The following is a 21,469-nucleotide window of genomic DNA, read 5'->3' on the forward strand; positions in this document are numbered from 1 at the left end:
ATTATAGTGAGTTTTAGAAAGAAAAAAATTAACCAGATTGATCACTGAAACTCACTATAATTAATCTGGTTGATTTTTTATGGAAATTGCATAAAAAATATGGATAAGTGATATAATAAAATCAAATAGAGGTCTCTACTATTACTGCTGGAACTTTATCTTTATTATTATTTGGTTTCTTTAATTGCTTTATTTATTAACTTTGCTTGCAGTTTTGGGCCAATGGAACCAAATTTGCAACTAAATAAATGATAGAAATTAATATTTTGTTTCACCAAAAATTCATGTCGGGGCCGTTGGTGGATCCCAGTTTCGCACAACTTACAATTTTGACAAATATTTAAATCTTTTATTACACAAAATATTTCAATTTTTTGAGTTGCTACAAATGGGAAAGAAAACGATCATGTGATTATTATTATGTTTACCGGTATTTTAGTTTCAAGAATTATTATTAAAGCATGTGTAACTAAAAATTCGAGTCAATTTTGTGAGACAAATAACGACCTTACTCTTAAAAAAATTATTTTTTATGCAAAATATATTACTTTGCGCTCCAATAATAGACCATATCAATATGTTTCACAAATATAAATATATGATGTCGTCTCATATGAAACTTACTCTTAAAAATATCTCTGTTAAGGATTTTAACTATTGATATTAAATATATTATATCATATTATTTGTTTAGTCAATTCAACCTATTTGTGTCACGCCCCGGGACGAGGGTTGGTTGACACCGGCGTTGCTCTCAAATTTACATTCGAAACCAGTCTCAAATTTACATTCGAAAACAACAAGCCTCGGAAGTACGAAATTCAGAAACCAGTCTTTTATTCATAAATACTGAATATTTCAATGTCTGATACAAACTCGAATAATTAATATTTTACAGCGAAAATGTAAAACAAATCAGACATCACAATATCTTACAGACGCAGCGGAAAACAACATAAATAAAACTGAGAATTAACAATCTTCTTCACCAGCCCCAGAACTGGATCTGTTCCTCTTCTTCTAGCCTTTCTTCATCGTTCTTATCTGAGATGTTTTGGTGGGTGAGTGATATGGTTGTCACTCAGTAAGCGGGGGCGGGAATAACTCTCAGTTTTCGAAATCATTTTCATACAGAACAGTAATACGAAGATATACAGAAATTCTTATTTTCATAACAAAAATCAGTGTTCAGAAATCAGTAATCAGTATTCAGTAATCGGAAATCAGAAGTTTATCAAATAAGCACTGAGCACGTTCGTGAATTTCATGGCTAAACTGATATCAGTCCCCTATATGTTCTCTCCTCTAAGGGGTGATGCCAGTAATCAGTAATCAGTAATGTTCAGAATATATATTCCTACCATTAGTTCACTAAGTTTCAGTGCTTCAAAATCAGATATCAGAAATCAAGAGTACTTTGCTTTAAATCAGAAATCATCAAACGAGTTTCAAGACATTTATACATAAGCCCACTTACCGTAATTTGCTAAAAGTGTTTCGGTTGATGTCTGAAATCTGCTTGTTCTTGCTACTGGTTTCTGCTGCTCGAAAATCAGCACTCTCTTAGCTCAAATATTTCAAGTGATAACTCAAGATTTGTGTAACACCAATTCAGAGGCTGAGGGTGCTATTTATAGGCCAAAATCTGTTTGTTAGCCTCCTAAATAAATGGCCATAATCTGTCATTAACTGCCTTTATTCCATGTTAAATGCTTCAGTTACAACTCATAAGCTGAATCAGTAACTGTCTGCTGGAATTCGCTCTTCTGTTGCTGGATTTTGTCTGCTGGATTTTGTCTGCTGGAAAATATCATCTTCTGAAATATGATTTGCTGCTAGAATTGTTAGCTTCTGCTGAAATTGACCAGCTATTGCTAATTGTTAGCTTCTAATGAAATTGACCAGCTGCTGCTACTGCTGGAATTTCAGGTTCTCACAATTTGAATAGGAAAAAATAACAATTTTGATTCCGTTAGTTAAAAAGAGGTCTTAAACAAGTAACTTGACGACTTCTTTAACACTAGTTACTCTGCGTATGCGATGCGTGTGTGTACAATATTTTTTATCATTATCGATGGACTAAAGTGAAATTTGACAAATTATCGAGGGACTAAATTGATATTTGAATGGTTGAAATAAAAATAAAAAGTGTGCTTAAATTTAAAAAAAAAAAACAAAAAACAAAAATGTAATATTAGTATCATATAAGGGTAAAATTAGAAAAAAAAAATTGGTGTCTTCTCTAAGTAGTTATTATCATGTCCTCACACTTAATAATATAATATAGAATAATATAGATTTCAAGATATTTTTCTCATCGGAGTGATGAGGCTATGACCAATATGTCAATAAATATCCAATGTTGTGTAAAAAACATATCACTAATATTTGACATCTCATTAGTATTTCGATAAAAGCATTACTAAAATTGTAAAAGAAGCCAAACTATTACTAATTAATTAAATGATCAAATTCAATTTACATAATATAATATCTTTGCTGTCAAAAATTTCTGTGAGACGGTCTTACGATTCGTATTTTGTGAAACAAATATCTTATTTGGGTCATCCATGAGAAAATATTACTTTTTATGCTAAGAGTATTACTTTTTATTTTGAATACCGGTAGAGTTGATTTGTCTCACAGATAAAGATTTATTGAGAACGTCTAACAAGAGACCTACTAAAGATTTTAGAATCGGACCGATATGTTCGATCGGTAACCAACCTGGACACACCCAGAAACCGTTTTATCGGTCAAACGGGTCAAAACCGATGAATCAGTTAAAATTTGATAGGACCGGTTTACTATTTTTTTAAATTGCTTTTTTAAATTTAATAATTTTTTATAATTAAAACTTAATTTTTTATTTTTGATTATATATATATATATATATATATGATTATTTTGATTTTGAATTTTGTTAAAAATATTATTTTAATAATATTAAAACTTAATTGATTTTTTGTTTTTTTTTTTAAAAAAATATGCTTATATTTGATCTTTTGATTATATTTAAATTAGTGTTTAGTTTTTAAAATTTGGTAAATATATATTTTTATAATTTATTTAAGATTTTTAAAATCTACAATATATATATATATATATATATATATATATATATATATATATATATATATATATATATATATATATAGCTCATGTCCAATCGTTTCGATTGAATCGTTCCTACCGATGAACCACTCTATTCTCAGATAGATTCCTTCGGCGAGTTATGAAAACATTGGAAAATATGTAACCAATTTGGCTAACTCTGGGCAACTGCCCCGGTCGTTATAGCCATGCCCGTTGCCCTTCCATTCTGGGACGACCTTGGGCTTCGGGAAATAAAAGAGAGCCAATAATAACAACTCACAAAAATGTGGGTACGTTCTGTGTGAGAGAGAGTGTTTGCAGTTATGCTTGCACTTTACTGTTTCTCTCTTTAAATCAATATATATACGTACATCTATAAATATATACATTTTGGTCTTCCAAGAATTCTGCTGCTGTGGAAGAGGCTGCGTTTCAAGAAAAGAGAAAAAGGATACCTCAACTCTCACTTTTTCCCCCATATCTCACTTTGATTAACGTATTGATTGGTTCTTGAGTTAGTTTTTGCATCATCTTTTGGTGATTAAAGAATTGGGTTTTCTGGGTTTGGGCTCTTGCTTCTCATGTATCATAGTTGTGTGTGTATTTGTTTGTAGTATTTGTGGATAGCAGAAAAAGGTGGAATCTTGCATTGGGGATGCATGGTGAGATGGACAGAAAGTAGGATGCTTTTAACGAGTATTTGCTGAGATATTTGAAGAAAATTGGAAGTGGATATTTGGGATTTGACCACTTTTTGCATTAGATTTGAGGTGTGGAAGTTGTTAACTATTATTTTATAAAGTTGTGAACTTTGGGGAATTTTTTTTTTCTTTTTGGGACTTTGTTTTATTTTCAAATCAAGATCAGAGTTTGTTGGGAAGAGATTAAGTAGAGAGATCTCATGAAGAAATAGGCGGAACAATGAACAATGGAAATTCCAAGAAAAGCAAGGTTTTGTTTGTTGATTAGTTTTCACCCCTTGTTTATAATTTCTTGAAAGACAGGATTTTTTAATTTGGATTTGTTCGATGAATTTGTTCTTTATTTTTTAATTGTGAAGCTCTCATGGTCCAAGAAATTGATCAGAAAATGGTTCAGCATCAAGTCCAAAAGTGAGGAATTTCAAGCTCATGAAGTTGTATATGGAGGTGAGTATCTACCTCAGAATTTGTTTAATTATCGAAATTTGCTTAAAGTTGGAATCTCTTTTTTTCCCCTTATTATTTCTATTATTTTTGGTTATAGTTAGTGTCTGTTTTCTGGTAATTTGTCAAATTTTGTCCTTTATATCAATAGTTAGTTTTCATGGCGTGGTTGAGGTTTGGCTGGTGAGTAAGTCAATGGAAGACAACAATTTCAAGATTTTTTTGTATTCTATTGGTTTGTTTTTAATGGATTTGTCTTGTTTGTCTCATAGAACAATCTAATCTGGCTGTTTTATTTCTTAATTTTAGACCTTTTTTTAATTCACCAGTTCTGTGCAAATTTTTCTCAATATTGGGACAATATGCTACTTATTGGCTATTGTATTTGAAATTTCATTCGATGTCCTTTCCGTTATCGATTCTTGTTTAATTATGATTGTGATTCTACTTTATGGGATGTAATTCAGGGGTATCCTATCTGCACAAAACATATGAATCAATATGATCACTTGCTATTTGATTTTTAGAAGTTAAATGTTGATAATTAATAATTTAAGGTGTCGATGTGGAATGGAGGAAAAGATTCTCAGAAGGGGAGCCGTCTACTATCAAGAAAATTAATATTGGTCAGTATTTTGCCTATTTTCATTCTTTCAAACTTGTCTCAGGCACCCCCAGAATTTGAATTAACAATGAAATTCTGATCAAAATTATGTGATTTACGATTATGTAACATGGATGTCAAATATTAACTTAGTCCATTTGGATAGTTTTTTTCTTCTTTTTCTATGACGATATCGAAGAGATTGTTCCATTTGGGTTTGCAGAAGAATCAGCAAAGAATATAGAGCATTCCTTTTCGCGATCATCTTCCCATTGGCGAGGGAGCAGCTATCTTGATCATCCTCAGATAATAAATATCCAGAAATATAGGTTAATGTCATATGTATATATTCTTCACTTTCTCTGCTTTATCTATTTTCTGAGAAATTCTTATTTCGTCCACTTATATGGAGACAGCATCTTTGTGTCAACATGGAATGTGGGAGGAAAATCGCCACCAAGCAATATGGACTTGGATAATTGGCTACATTCTGCACCTCCAGTAGACATATATGTGCTCGGGTATTTTTTTGATTCATGATTCATGCCTTGACATAGATCCAACTTTCCGTATTTCCTTAAATGACGTTTTATTAATTTTTTTAACTTTTTTAAATAGATTTCAGGAAATAGTTCCTCTGAATGCTGGTAATATTCTTGGTGCTGAAGACAATGGACCTGCCAAAAAGTGGCTGGCTATTATTAAAAAAACATTGAACAATGCCCCTGGCAATATTGGGGGCAGTGGTTACTATACACCACCACCTATGCCAGATCCCATTGTCGAGTGGAATGCAGATTTTGAGGGATCAGCCAGCCGTAAAGGTTCAAGCTTTTACCATCGTCGGTCTTTTCAGACTCCTCATCATAGGAGAACGGAGAATGACATTTTGGTCCACCAACCTCATTTTGACAGGCGATTAAGTGTTTCTGACGGCGTAATATGTGGACATAGAGCTAGTGACTTCGACCCAACATTGAAATGGGGTTACAGGCCAAGTGACAGTTCATCTAGTCGGAGACTGAGTGATTATTCTTCTGGTCACTATCCCAGTGACTATTCGCCAGCTCCACAACCAGGCAACGAGTATTTGAGTTGCAGGCCAAGTGACTATTCTTGGGGTCAAAGGCCTAGTGATTTCTCTTCCTGGGGTTTAGATGAGGATTTTTTGGTCGAGGATTCACGTACTAATGGTTGGGATGCATGTATAATACCTGAACATTCAAGATACTCTCTAGTTGCAAGTAAGCAAATGGTTGGAATTTTTTTGACCGTTTGGATTCGAAGTGAGTTGAGGGAACACGTTCGGAACATTAAGATTTCTTGTGTTGGCCGAGGATTAATGGGTTATCTCAGAAATAAGGTAGTCCAAATGCACTTGTCTTTTCCAGGTTTTAATGGAAGTTCTTGTAATTGTTGCAGCACTGTGCTTTTGTTGTAGGGATCTATTTCGATCAGCATATTGTTGCATCAGACTAGCCTATGCTTTGTGTGCAGTCACTTGACATCTGGTCAGAAGGATGGTGACGAGCTGCGCAGAAACGCTGATGTTATGGAGATTTTACGGAAAACAAGATTCCCACGAGTTAATAAACTTGATGATGGGAAATCTCCAGAGACAGTTCTTGAACACGAGTAAGACAGCTTAACCAACACAATATTTTTTTAAATTTTTTTCGAAACAACTACAGAAAGAATGAGAATGTGGAGACACATTGTTTTAATTTGAATGAATTTTTCTTGGTTTCATTTACCCAAAAATAAATTTTCATGTAGCCGTATTTTTTGGCTCGGAGATTTGAACTACCGAGTAGCATTGCCATTCCGCTCAGCCAAAGCTCTTATTGAAATGCAGAATTGGAAAGCTTTGTTAGATAAAGATCAAGTATATTATCTATTCTTTTCTATACAATATTGTCTTAATAATTACTTGACATGATGAAAAGCACATCATTTTACATTTCTTCTTGCCAGCTGAGGATAGAGCAGAGAGGAGGTCGAGTTTTTGAGGGTTGGAAAGAAGGAATGATATATTTTCCACCAACGTACAAGTACTCACATAATTCAGACAGCTATGCTGGTGAAGTTACGCACCTGAAGGAGAAACGACGTACACCTGCATGGTAAAGATTATTATGACGAGATTTAGTATATTTCAATACCTGTCAAAAAAATATATATCGCCTCATATGTGAAGTGAAGAGCTGATCTGGGGTACTTTTAAATCCGAAGGTGTGATCGAATTTTGTGGTATGGAAGTGGGCTTCAGCAGTTGTCCTATGTTCGAGGGGAATCTAGGTTTTCTGATCATAGACCAGTTTTGAGTTTGTTTTGGGCTGAAATTGAATCAGTTCCAAACAAGTTAAAGAAAAGCATGAGCTCGAGGCCACGGATTGAGGTGGAGGAACTGTTACCTGACTCACATGGTTATACGGAACTCAGCTTTTTTTGAGGATAGATAGAGTTGACATTTCATGCATGGTACGCACGTATAACATCTGCACGCCGTGATTAATCTTAGAATACCTTAGCTACTTAACTCTTCTTTCTTTTGAAATTGATTCATAGTCTAATTATCATAATTGTCTTGTTTCCCTGTCTGACTTATGCTTTGAAGCTTTTTTTTTATGCAACTTTAGTTGTTGGTCCCGCTGAATCCAGGTGATGATCATTTTCAAGAAACTCAACCTGAAGGATGACAGGGACACTTCGTTGCTCATTAACCAAGAAAGGCGAGCCATTACCTTTTTCACTTTAACAAGCACTTTTGAATGTTCGATTTGACTTCTTTGTTACATTTCTTGTATGTTTGTCAATGCTTGTCACATATAATTTGTCTTATGATACTTTGTCCAATTTTCCCCCTTGTTTTCTGATCAGATGTAAATGTGTATTACTGCAACGGTACAAGAACGATGGAGCTTGATTAATCTTTGACCACCGTTTGCTTCTCAAGCTACAGCATCTTGATTTGGAGTCAAGCTGCTATCTCAAGAACGACGGTTTCCCACCCCAAGGCATCTTCTATCTTCTTTCAAACTCTCGTGGCTCTCCATGGTCAGGTACCATGTTCAATGTACTCGAAATTCTCTATCAAAAAATGTTCTTTATATCAACTAATCCTCCATACAAGAATATCTGAATATGTTAAAAAAGAATAACTTATCTCATCAGACATGACTTCATTAACAAACAGGTATTGTTTCACAGGATGGTACTAAAACATTGAAGTAGCAAGAATGGCAGGTGGGATTTTCCATGAATCGACGCATGATGAACATAATTCCGATATAAAAATATGTTGTGAACATCCTCCTATCAATACAAATGCTCGTGTGTCTGGCCAGTGACTATACTGAAAAGTGGTTTCCTTGGATGTTTTCCATACAATTACTTACGAATTGTCTGAGAACACGCCTTTTCTTTTTCCTCTGGAAATCAGAGAAAATGACTGTTTCCCGCAAATTATTACAAAGTAAAAAAGACGGAATTTTCAGATATTGCCAGGTGATTTGGGAGAGGAGTCATGACTTTAAATTCCTTTTGCATTCATCTTTTTTCTGTTTAAAGCACTTCAATAGTACACAGCATTTTACTATATTAAAATTTCATTTTCGATTTGATCTTTTAAATTGTTGATATAGCTTTATACATTATAGTAGGGATTATTGCTTCAAATTCATTAAATACAGAGGAGATGAATGCAAAATAAACCTGTTAATTAAACAATACAAGGGTTTCTAATTAGCTCTTCAAAAAATTTATAATCAGCTCTTTTTTTTTTAAAAAAATTATTGGTTTACCTTTAAATTTGAATATGCAAGAGGGTTTTAATTTTTTTAAAGAACATTTTATCAAAATTTGAAAGTTACAGGCGTGGTTTCTGCAGTGTACTCCTGTTGTCATGGTAAATTGAAACTTTTTCAGTGGCAAAGAAAGAATATTTTTTAAAAATTGAATAGACTAGCGTGCCACTGCCACAGTGGCAATAGGTAATTGTATTATGCTTGTTCACCTTTGGTTTAAATATTGACTCGCTCCGTTGGAACAGGTTATCGAGTCGAACCTAAATATAAATAACAATATTTTTGTGCAAATAAATTCATTCTAAAAAATAATGCACCAAAATACATTACAAAATCAATATATTTTAAGTATTAACAACTACTCTAGGAGAGATGTTTTTATGCTGTGTAAACGATTTAATAACTATTTTTGTAGCTCCATAATATTTTAGTTTATGTTCTTATCTATTATCTGGATATACCAAGAAAGATGTATGGTTTATTGAGGTTATTATGAAATATTTACTCATGGGTGGGGCAAACTCTTCTATTCTGGTTCATCGTTTCTCTTGGTTATATGGTTTATCCGGATGAGAGATCGACTTCAAGAAATAGTAAATGTTCTTATCAATTCACAAATGTATAACTCCTCATGAATTTCAATCGTGCTCATATTCATTACTGTAGGAATGGGGTTCAAGATTTCCCCAGCTCTTTTTCATCAATAGACTCTTGACGTATACGAATGAGTGGGGTTCGTTCGAGAAATTCCTATATCTATCTATCTCTGAGATGTTTGGATTTTTCAAAGCTCTATGGACATAGAAAAGAGAAATGATATCCCCACTCGAACCAAAAGAGAACTTTGAATTGTTCAAATAACAATAAAAGTGAAGCAGAGTCAGGAACGACAAATCTCTTTATGATAAAAATATTCATTTTTCAAGTTCGTTATCACAGTTAGTTCCTACAAAAGATCGGACTAATGACATATACAATACTTGAATTCTTGATGTAGATGCTACATAGTTGGTTCTCATCCTTCAGAGACTATGAATATAATAAGAGCATCTGTTGACAAAAAGAGCAACCTAAGATGATAATTTCATGGCTATCAAGAACGAATTCAATCAGATGGTTATATTCCTCAATCTTTTTGACTTGCTCCTACAGAACCAAGGTCGAAAAGATTGAAAAAATAAGTCGCTAACAACCACTGGAGAAGGATTCCTCGAAAAAATAAGGATTAGTAATCTTTTTTTAGAAATCTAGTAGATTTGGTCTTAAACATATGCGGGGAAGGTAATCAAAAAAGAAGAACTCTCAAGAGTCGTGTGATATGAAAGTTTCATGCACAATTTGAATGAGAGAAAAAAAACGTGTAATTCTCTTTCCGACTCCGACGCTCCCACTCTAGTCGTTGCTTTTCTTTCTGTTACTTCGAAAGTAGTTGCTTCAGCTACTCGAATTTTCAATATTCATTTTTATTTCTCATAAAACGAATGACATATTTTTATAGAAATCCTAGCTAATTTTAGCATGATAATGGGAAATATCATTGCTATTACTCAAACAAGCATGAAATGTATGCTTGTATATTCGTCCATAGGTCAAATCAATATGTAATTATGGGAATAATTGTAGTAGATTCAAATGATGGATAGACAAGCATGATAACTTATATGTTGTTCTATATCTCCATGAATCTAGGAATAGGGATGGAAATGGGCAGGGCAAGGGCCGAGGCAGGTTTGACATCCACATCCTCGTCCTCGAATTCCATCCTTACCCCCATACCCGCCCCAATTCTTGTTTTTTCGAGTTCGGGGAAAAACCACGGGGATCAAATCCATATACGCGCCCTCATCCTCGTGTCAAAAATATTAATGGAACAAGACGGTAGCGGGTACAGGGTTTCTTCGAACCAAAACTTATTATTGTATATTATTAGTGATAATATTAATATTATTATTAATATTTCAAAGAATAATATTATTATATTATTAATACTAATAATATTTTTATTTTTATTATTAATATTATTTTTGGAGCGGGTTCGAGGATGGGGATAATATCCCTATACCCGCCCCGAACAAACCCAAAAACGAAAAAATCGAGGTTCTCTGTCCTCATTTCGGGTTTTTTTCGTGGGTCCCCAAACCCATGAGGAATATTGTCATCCTTATCTAGGAATTTTGTTTGCATTGTATTATTTGGTCTACGTACGGAACTGAGAATATTCGAGATTATACATGATTATAAACGAAATATCCCTTTTTTGGCTCTCTCTTTAGCCTTATGTCTCTTATCCTCGGGAGATCTTCCTCCACTAGTTTTTCTGGAAAACTCTATTTATTCTATTGTGGATGACAGGCAAGCCTATATTCCTTGGTTTTAATAGGACTCCTTACAAGTGTTGTTTTTATATACTATTATTTAAAAATAATCAAGTTATTAATGACCAGACGAAACCAAGAAATCACTCTCACATGTGAAATTATATATCTCCTCTAAGATCATACAATTCCATCGAATTGAGTATTATTTATATGTGTGATAGCATCTACTATATCGGGAATATCAATGAACCCGATTATCTCAATTTCTCAGGATACCATTTTTTAGCTTTTAGGGTCTATTTCTTAGTTCAAGATCCCTTTTACTAACTGGAATTACAGAATTAGTAGATCTGTTCCAAGCAAAACGAGAATGGGCTAAAGGTTATGAGCTTATAATATGATGATTGAGTCGATTCCATGATTATAAGTTCGTTCCATACTGGACCAGGCCGGAATAAGGTTATATACATTATCAAGGGATCGTTCGAGTGTATCTAAATAGATACTATGTTTACATATAAATCCCCTACGTCGTTCCATTCCATTTGGGACTAGGAGTATGCATAATCGGACCTGTTTTTTTTCCATATCTCTTGTTATTTTAGGGACCCTATTCACCTCGTTGAGCTTCTATTGAATTGAGAAATAAAATGGTTTGATTGGCCATCTTTTTCTTTATATTTGCTATATACATAAGACGTTGCATTCTCCGGATAATCCAAATCGAAGTAATTGTTGTTCAACTAGGCCTATATGACGATCAATAAAAGTACTTCACATTTGTCATATATTTCATACATCACACTAGATAGATATCATATTCATGGAATATGACGCACTTTAATATGTCTTGGTGGTGAAATGGTAGACACACGAGACTCGAAACCCAGTGCTAAAAGAGCGTGGAGATTTGAGTCCTCTTCAAGGCATAGTATTGAGAATGTTGGTTGAATGAGCAATTCAATAAGAGAGCTCAGATCAAATCGGATGGAATAACTTCAACAACGGATCACACAATCTTGGTGATATTCTCTATTTAATGAACATAGAGTCTACTTTAAAATCGTCTGTTCTACACCCACCTCCGAGTATATGCTTCAATAGGAATTACACAAGGTAGATTAAAAACTCTGATAAAATGTCCATCCTCACCCAGTAGATAAAGTACATTATATAGTCCAGGGATTGTCGACTTATCCATCCAGTGATTTTGACACTAGACATTCCAAAAAATGGGTACTATCAGATCAATTCAATAATAGACGCGTGTTGGCACTCCATCATTCCTTCTCCTTTCAGGGCTTATCTGAAAGAGAATACCACACTTTTTGGTCGTGGATATCTGAAACGGTTGTTCACTGTTCAAGAATTCTTTTTTGGACAATTCATACCATCTATACATAGTGTTTTGATCTAAAATTTCAATTCTTCTATGTTTCAGTAGTAACATATTGTTCCATGAAGCTAAGGTCCAAAATACGAAAGGAAGAAAGAGCTTTCCACCACTCTATCACCAAGTCAATTCCGTTCCGTTTAATCACTCTTTCATAGCCACATATCTTTCCGGCTAAGGAATGAGAAATCTTTCTCCTATTACATGAATACAATTTTCATTTCATTTGGGAAAAACAATCTTTTTCTCAAAAATTTCTTTGTCATTTGATCCACTAGTGTTTCTTTAGATATGAACATAGTTGATAAATACTGATAATTCTCGAATATAGTATTAGAACGGAAAGATCTATTAGATAATAAAATATTGGTTCTATGCCATCTTTGACGATTAATCCAATTCAAAGTACTTTTTTTTTGTATTCTTGATAAACCAACGTTTATATATTGATATAGGAGGATCTGTTTGGCAGTAAGAAGCTTCTTTGACATCTCTTCATCTATAAATAATTCAATAATTTCAGCGAAAAAATTTTACTCTATGAAACTTCTTATCGACATTTTCTGTTAATTTGTAAAAAAATAATTGCCCATCCATTTTATCACAGATTGAGATACAATACCATACCCTCATATAGAAACAATTTCGAATTTCATTTTACATATTTTGCTTTTAAAATTTTTCAAGCAAATATATCTAAGCAAAATCATCGGCTCAACAATCAAATTTAATCAAGTCAGATTATTACATATCCAAATTAATTTAATAACACAGTACTTGAAGCATAATTCTTGAAAAACAAACCTATAATTCATTTTAAGTTTATATATTTCATATTTCCAACCTGTAAATAGCTGTAGGTAGACTTGTATAAAACAATTTCTTTTCCCTCTTTCTCATTACGAAAGAATGGATGAATGAATATCTGATTTCCATTCTCTCTCTCTTTGTTACTTCTAATATGGTATCAGAGCATATTCTTTCTGCTAACTTCCATCTCCGATCATTCTGTAAGAGTAGATGTCCTGCAAGCCAACGGTTGGCTAGGGATTTTATTGACTCAAGTGAAATAAACAATCTTTATTTTAATATAATTTAACTTCTTATGGTCTTGTTATACTTTATCTGTATACCTATGCAATTAGCATAGATAAAGTCCTTGATTATGCTTTAATACAAATGAATCGTAATTCGATGTTGAAACTCATTTGTAAACACTGCATATTCTAAATTCGTTCCTAGTCGATTCAGCCGCCTAAAACAGGGATAAAGGCCGCTTGAGCTCGAGACTAGCACCTGTGATGTTGTGTACTGCGTTTCTTGGTAAGGGCATAGAGCTGTCCAAACATACAGATGTGTAGTCATATGATGATTATACCGAACAACCCTCCCTCGGACTTTCCAAGTGGTTATCATTCATCGAGAGGATAAGTCCGTGGTTATGATTGTACACCATTAGTCCTTACGACCCGGGACAACACTGAGGCTCTATATGCTAGGGCTGTTCTTTGACTCGTTTACCGGCTCCAGGAGAGTCATCAGGTGGCGAGGTTGGGTACAATTGCGACACATATAGGAGCCAGTGCATTGTAGTCGGGGATTCACCGCTCACCTATGGGTGTGGATATCCTATGTGATCTAATGAAATAATAGTGCATGGAATCTCTGGCCAGAGTATGAGATGTATGTTGGAGAAGGAGTTCTCTAATAGTACACGCGATGCCACTATTATAGTTATCACATAGTTATCGAATTAATATGCAATCCTCGATGAACCAATGGTTGCAGATTCGATCGGGATATATGAGATGAAGGGACCGTACTATACGTTAATCATAATCGACTGGTTCTTGCAGGCACTATCAGTGATACTTAGGGGATCATGGGGCGATGCTACTAGACGCTCTTACCATGATCCGATGGGTGCTATCAGAAATGAGTTCTGACATTCTTGATCAAGGTGTTGATGAAAAGAATGGGGCTAACTAGGGTAAGCCCGAATAAAGGATTATGTCCTGAATCACAAAGAGTTGTGAACCCACGGCTAGCTGTATCCCTGAACCATTGAGGGTCACACAAGTACTGGATTGTTTGTTCCTGTTGAGAGAATAAATTCAAGAAGTTGAATTTATATTATATAGTAAATTCAAGGAGTTGAATTTATGATAATTAAATTTTGAGAGAATAAATTCAAGTAGTTGAATTTATAAAATTTGAGAATTTAATTTATTAAACTCAATTGTTGGGTTTATTAAATATAAAATGTTGGAGGTGATAAAAATTCAAGGAGTTGAATTTATAATTTAAATAATAAATTCAAATGTTGAATTTGTAATGTATTTAATTTATTAAGCTCAAAAGTTGAGTTGATTAATTAATAAATTAAATATGGTGGGTATTATGTTTAATGGGCTTGTAGGAGTACAAGTCCAACTTAATAAATAATTAAAGTTTTAATAGGGCTTTGATTAATTAATTAAACTATTTGGACTAGCCCAATTAATTAAATCAAGCCCATTAATGTTAATTATGTAATTAGGTTATTATTTTATTATAAATAATACTAAACCTAGCCACCACATGGGAACTTACGTGAGCCTCCCCTCTAAAACAAGAGAAAATTCAGCCACCTTGAATTTTTTAGGGTTTGAGTCGTCTCTCAATTATTTTCTCTCCTACGCAAAATATCTTCCATATTCTCTAGTGCAAATTGGAAGAGGTATAGATCATCCAGTCGTGGACCTAATTAGAAGGAAAGAAAGGAATCTCTTGAAGAAAGTTCGTAGGGATTCATCAAGAGCTAATCCGTTTATACCGGATTAGTTGGAGCCACATGATTAATTCACAAAGGTATAAATTTCTAAACATCCTATGAATGTTTGATTATAAAATCATACGAGTGCCCAAAATATATTTTGATTGTCAAAATAAATAAATTTTTAAAACTTCCGCTGCGTTTGGGCGTGTAGAAACCGAGATCCAACACATTCACCGCTGCAAATCGGAATTATCTCTGATCAATTTTGGTTGCCTCACTGCTGAAAATCGGAAGTATCTCTGATCAAATTTGGTTGCCTCTGCTTTGCCAGTGGAGATTTGTTTTCGTGCGTATCAATGGCTTCACATTCAATTGATCCTCAAATTTCTTCATCTACCAGATCCGCCATTGATGACCCGCTCAGTCCCTACTTCCTTCATCACAGCGACAACCCTGGTATTACACTAGTCTCTCAAAAATTAACAGGTGATAACTATGCATCTTGGAGTCGTGCGATGTTGATCGCATTATCCGTCAAAAACAAGTTAGGATTTATTGATGGTTCGATATCTAAGCCTAATCCATCGAATGTTCCTCTTCTGAATGGCTGGATTAGAAACAATAATGTGGTCATTTCTTGGATCCTCAATTCAGTTACCAAGGAAATCTCGGCCAGCATCATGTTTTCTGAATCCGCACATGATATTTGGCTCGATCTTAAAGAAAGATTTCAACAAAGCAATGGCCCTCGCCTTTTCCAATTGCGACGAGAATTGATTAATCTTACTCAAGGTCAGAATTCAGTAAGTATTTTTTTCACAAAGCTGAAAACATTATGGGATGAATTAAGTAATTTTCGTCCGACTTGCACATGTGGTCTATGCTCTTGTGGGGGTACGAAAGAACTTCATGATTTCTATCATTCTGAATATGTGATGACATTTCTGTTGGGCCTTAATGACACCTATACTCAAATCAGGGGTCAGATCCTCCTATTGGATCCTTTACCCCCCATTAATAAGGTATTTTCTTTGATTCTTCAAGAAGAACGTCAACGCACAATCGGTGCTTCTAGTGTTGTCCCACTTGACATACCCAATAATCTGGCTCTTGCTGTCAAAAATCACAATCCCAAACAGAGTAATCATCACATTGAGGATCTTAACAAGTTGAAGTATAGGAAGAAAGAAAGGCCATACTGCACTCACTGTCAGATCCATGGACATACTGTCGACACATGCTTCAAAATTCATGGTTATCCTCCAGGGTATAAATCAACACCAAAGTATCGCCCTGACCCCATCCCACCAGCTCACAGTGCTAAGGTCAATCAAGTGGCCCAACATTCTTTGCATACCACCACTGCAGCTTCTCCAAATTTTTTCCATTCACTCAATCCTGAGCAATACCAACAGCTGATGCATATGTTTTCTACACATCTAACTACTACTGTCGATCCACCATCAAAGCTAGATATGGCCTCTTCATCTACAATAACAGGTACTTGTCTCTCTGCCCCTTTAGCATCAAATATGCTACATTCTAAGGTCTGGGTTCTGGACTCCGGGGCATCCAGTCACATATGTAATTCATACGAGGCATTTCTGGAGCTGAAACCACTAGACGGCTCTACGGTAACATTGCCAAATCACACCATCATTTCTGTACAATCATATGGTGACATTTACTTAAGCTCTCATATTACCCTGCGGAACGCTCTTTACATTCCAGATTTTAAATTCAACTTACTGTCTGTAAGTGCTCTCACACTTGATTCAAACTTTACCGTTACCTTTCACCAAGCTACTCAACGTCCTCCTCCTGCTCCTCCTGAGCCATCCAACCTGAGGCCTGCCCCGTGGGAATGGGGTGTCCAAGAATAAACAAAACCGAGGACGTGAGCGATAAGAACGCCCAGTACAAAAGTATGAGTATACAAACCTATATGAAATGCACATGCTATGATATGATACCAGGGTAGTCAAGAAACAGGAATCACAAAGGATCTCAAAATGCTCAGTCTAGAGGCGCCAAGTGGATAGTGCCGCGCGGTCCAACCTCTGGGTCACTGCATCCACTACAAGACAGACGTGGACCTAAAATGTCCCGGACCACCGAAGCCCTCCCGACCCGTCGGCCACTGTGTACTCTCGGTGTCCATGCGTCCACAAGACAGGGCTGAGCGGCCCCAAGATATAGCTTATCTCGAAAGAGATACAGCTCAACAGTAAAGGCTATCTCGAAGGAGATACGGCTCAACATGATATGCAATATGCATCATAACTCGTGACATAATAGCATGCATCATATGACATATAACAATGCAGCAAATACTCATGCAACACATATATGAATGTATACTCAACCAGGATATCTCGGATAGTACTTTCGTACCTCTATCACAGCAAGCCTAGCCTTACGCAACACCGCTAATCAGGTTTAGCACAAGCCTACGCATCAAAAGCATACTCAATCAATACTACTATGCTCGACTAGCAAAACCAGTACTCCCTAGTACTACCAAAGGTTTAGGGTTTACCTTCGTCCGTCGACAGCCCTTTGATGTCGATTGTCTTGAAACTCAGGCGCCGCTACGCTACTACTCCTGGCAGCTCTTAGCTATCGCTCGACCAACAACTAACCCTAGAAACCTTCCAAACTCTCCAAAATGAGAGAAAACTCAAGAAATTGGCAAGTCAAAATGAGGAAATCCGAGCACTATTTATAGGCCATGTTCGGATCCTCCGAACAACACTTCGGAACGTCCGAACGCTACGTGTCCATTGGCTCTTGACAGCTCATCATGTCTCAATTCAGGAGACATGCACCAAGAAGATGATTGGCAAGGGTAAGAAAGTTGGAGGCTTATACGTCATGGATAATTCAAGCCTCATTCCTCCGTCCGTGACTTTTATCAACCACGTCTCTGCAACCTTATGGCACCATTGACTTGGACACATTTCTTTCAAGCGGCTCGAGAAACCGAAGGATCAATTAAAGTGTCAGTTTCCTAAACATTGTACTGCTGCTCCATGTGATGTGTGTCCTTTAGCTAAGCAGAGACGTCTTTCTTTTACTTCAAATAATCACTTGTCTGAGAAACCTTTTGATCTGATACATTGTGATATATGGGGTCCTTTCCATTTACCATCTTATTTGGGTCATCGTTACTTTGTTACACTGGTGGACGATTGTACTCGGTTTACTTGGACGTTTCTTCTTTGCAATAAAAATGATGTGACAGTGGTTATTCCAAGATTTTTCACTATGATTGAGGCACAGTTCAACACCAATATCAAACAATTTCGCTCTGATAATGCTCCCGAGTTAAAGTTCTCTGAATTTTTCCACGAAAAAGCGTCATCCATCAATTTTCGTGTGTCGATCGACCTCAACAAAATGCTGTGGTTGAAAGAAAGCATCATCATTTATTAAATGTGGCTCGTGCGCTTTATTTCCAGTCTCGTGTTCCTCTTCATTTCTGGACTGATTGTTTACTCACTGCGTGCTACATTATTAATCGCTCTCCTTCACCTTTACTTGGTCACAAAGCTCCCTATGAACTTCTCTACTCAACCCCTGTTGATTACTCTCAGTTCAAAGTATTTGGATGCTTGGTTTTTGCATCGACTTTGGTTCACAACCGCTCAAAATTTCATCCTCGCGCCCGTCCCTGTATATTTCTCGGTTATCCTCCTGGAGTAAAAGGGTACAAACTCTACGACATTGAGTCCAAGAAAATATTTGTGTCAAGAGATGCCATTTTTCATGAACAAACCTTTCCTTTTCATTCAATTCATCAATTGGAGTCCATTCCTGACTGCTTTTCGGATTTAGTACTACCGAAACCATTTCTTCCCACATGTTTAGAAACTTCTATATCTACATCTAACCCATCGTCTTCCGTTGTTAGCTCTCAACATCCATCACCTCGCAGATCATCTCGAACCCATCGACACCCTGTCTATCTTCAAGATTATCACTGCAATCTTTTATCCAATTTGACTTCAGCCCCTGAGGTTTCACGTCATATTCGATACCCTATATCCAAGGTCTTATCTTATGATTCTTTATCCCCTTCTTACAAAGCTTTTGCCTTAAACATATCCTCTCATTTTGAACCACAATTTTTTCATCAAGCAATCAAATATCCAGAATGGCGAGAGGCTATGCGACTTGAATTGCAGGCCATGGAGCAGAATAACACTTGGTCGGTTGTTCCTTTACCAGCTGGTAAACATTCTATCGGTTCGAAATGGGTTTATAAGGTAAAGCTGAGGGCTGATGGATCTGTGGAACGCTACAAAGCTCGGTTGGTAGCTAAGGGCTATAACCAACAAGAAGGGATTGATTTTTTGGATACCTTTTCCCCAGTGGCAAAACTTGTTACTGTAAAGATGTTGCTTGCTGTTGCGGGTAGTCAGAATTGGAATTTAGTTCAACTCGACGTCAATAATGTTTTTCTTAATGGTGATCTCTTTGAAGAAGTCTACATGGATCTACCCTTGGGATCACATCGACAGGGGGAGCCTGGACTTAGTACAACCAAACTCGTTTGTCGCCTCCATAAATCCATTTATGGGCTTAAGCAAGCCTCGCGCCAATGGTATGCAAAATTTTCTCAAGCCTTAATCACATTTGGGTTTGTTCAATCCAAATCTGATTACTCATTGTTCACTAAGGGATCAGGTGCTTCATTTGTGGCATTATTAGTATATGTTGATGACATAATTCTTGCGGGTCCTTCTCTGGACATTCTCACCTCATTGAAGGCATTTCTCAATTCTCAATTTAAACTAAAGGATCTTGGTGCATTGAAATACTTTCTGGGACTTGAAATTGCCCGTTCTTCGAGTGGTTTAGTAATCTCTCAACGTCAATATACTCATGCAATTACTTGAGGATACTGGTTACTTGGGAAGTAAATCTATCCAAGTTCCCATGGACCCTAAGAATCCCCTCAACTCCTTTGATGGTGATCCTCTGCCTGATATAACGCAATATCGTCGTCTAGTTGGTCGCCTTCTATATCTCACTTTGTCACGCCCCGACATCACTTTTGCAGTTCATAAGTTGAGTCAATTCATGTCTCAACCTAGATCGCCCCATCTACAGGCTGTTCACCACTTATTGAGATACCTCAAAGGTACTCCTGGTCAAGGACTTTATTTCTCCTCAGCATCCTCCTTGCGGTTAAAGGCTTTTTCTGATGCAGATTGGGGTTCTTGTATGGACTCCCGTAAATCAACAACGGTATTTTGTGTCTTCTTAGGTGACTCTCTCATCTCATGGAAAGCAAAGGGCCAAGCTACCGTTTCTCGCTCCTCTGCTGAAGCCGAGTACCGTGCTTTAGCTTCTACAGCCAGTGAACTCGTTTGGTTATGAGCTTTACTAAAAGATCTTTCTTTTGATTATGTCCAGCCTTCAACGATCTATTGTGATAATATGGCAGCAGTACATATCGCATCAAATCCTATCTTCCATGAAAGAACGAAACACATCGAAATTGACTGCCATTTTGTTCGACATAAACTCAGTGATGGCACTCTGAAGCTACTCCCAATTCGATCGCAACAACAACTTGCCGACATGTTCACCAAGCCGTTGCCTTCTTCTGCATTACTTCCAATGTTGTCCAAGTTGGCTATTAAAAATATTTACCAACCAACTTGAGGGGGAGTTTTAAGTTTATATATTTCATATTTCCAACCTGTAAATAGCTGTAGGTAGACTTGTATAAAACAATTTCTTTTCCCTCTTTCTCGTTACGAAAGAATGGATGAATGAATATCTGATTTCCATTCTCTCTCTCTCTCTGTTACTTCTAATAATTCACAAACCATCGTCAAATTCAAATGTTTAAAACGAGGTCTAAAAGAAATAAATAAAAGTGGGTTAAAAACTGGGCTAGAGGTACAAAGTATATAAAAGAGCCATTAAATTAGCGTCTCTTTGTAAGTGTTGCATCCTTATATATATTAATATTATATATATTTTGAAATTATTATATATTACAATTTGATTTGATTATTTTTACATGAGAGACGTACCATAATTGTGAAAATTATGAAGAACTAAACTGCAATTTTGAAATAATGAATTAAAAAGTGAGAACAAAATCGATAAATCGTGCTAAGTATGTGATTTAACCTGCATCTTCTATTTAGGAAACATATGCTCCACCCACTTAGCTACAGACATTTTGTCATAAAATTTTGACATTTTATTAATATATTGAGCGGATTATGACAAGTTTTGTTTAAGATCATTGTAAAAATGTCGAAAAACACGAAACACCCTATATAAAATTAGTAGTTTTTTAATCTCTTTGTTTTGAGTTCTCTAATTC

General features: G+C 35.7%; 1 protein-coding gene across 5 annotated transcripts; it reads left to right on the forward strand.

Annotated features, from left to right (window-relative positions):
- Window positions 1-3,271: 3,271 nt before the first annotated feature.
- LOC140832927 (type IV inositol polyphosphate 5-phosphatase 7-like) lies at window positions 3,272-8,142 on the forward strand. 5 transcript variants are annotated; one of them, XM_073197236.1, is made up of 14 exons: window positions 3,272-3,866; window positions 3,959-4,047; window positions 4,157-4,244; window positions 4,799-4,867; window positions 5,069-5,174; window positions 5,262-5,366; window positions 5,464-6,208; window positions 6,287-6,480; window positions 6,622-6,730; window positions 6,820-6,968; window positions 7,078-7,326; window positions 7,485-7,577; window positions 7,726-7,907; window positions 8,056-8,142. In XM_073197236.1, the coding sequence occupies exons 2-11, from the start codon at window positions 4,018-4,020 to the stop codon at window positions 7,295-7,297; spliced, it is 1,815 nt and encodes a 604-aa protein (XP_073053337.1). In that variant the 5' UTR covers window positions 3,272-3,866; window positions 3,959-4,017; the 3' UTR covers window positions 7,298-7,326; window positions 7,485-7,577; window positions 7,726-7,907; window positions 8,056-8,142. The 5 variants fall into 5 exon arrangements, with proteins under 5 accessions (XP_073053337.1, XP_073053338.1, XP_073053336.1 ...); XM_073197237.1 differs by having other exon boundaries at window positions 3,964-4,047; XM_073197235.1 differs by having other exon boundaries at window positions 3,272-4,047; window positions 8,042-8,142.
- The last annotated feature ends 13,327 nt before the right edge of the window (window positions 8,143-21,469 follow it).

The sequence above is a fragment of the Primulina eburnea genome, chromosome 5, assembly GCF_022965805.1.
Source record: "Primulina eburnea isolate SZY01 chromosome 5, ASM2296580v1, whole genome shotgun sequence".
Classification (NCBI taxonomy): Eukaryota; Viridiplantae; Streptophyta; class Magnoliopsida; order Lamiales; family Gesneriaceae; genus Primulina; species Primulina eburnea.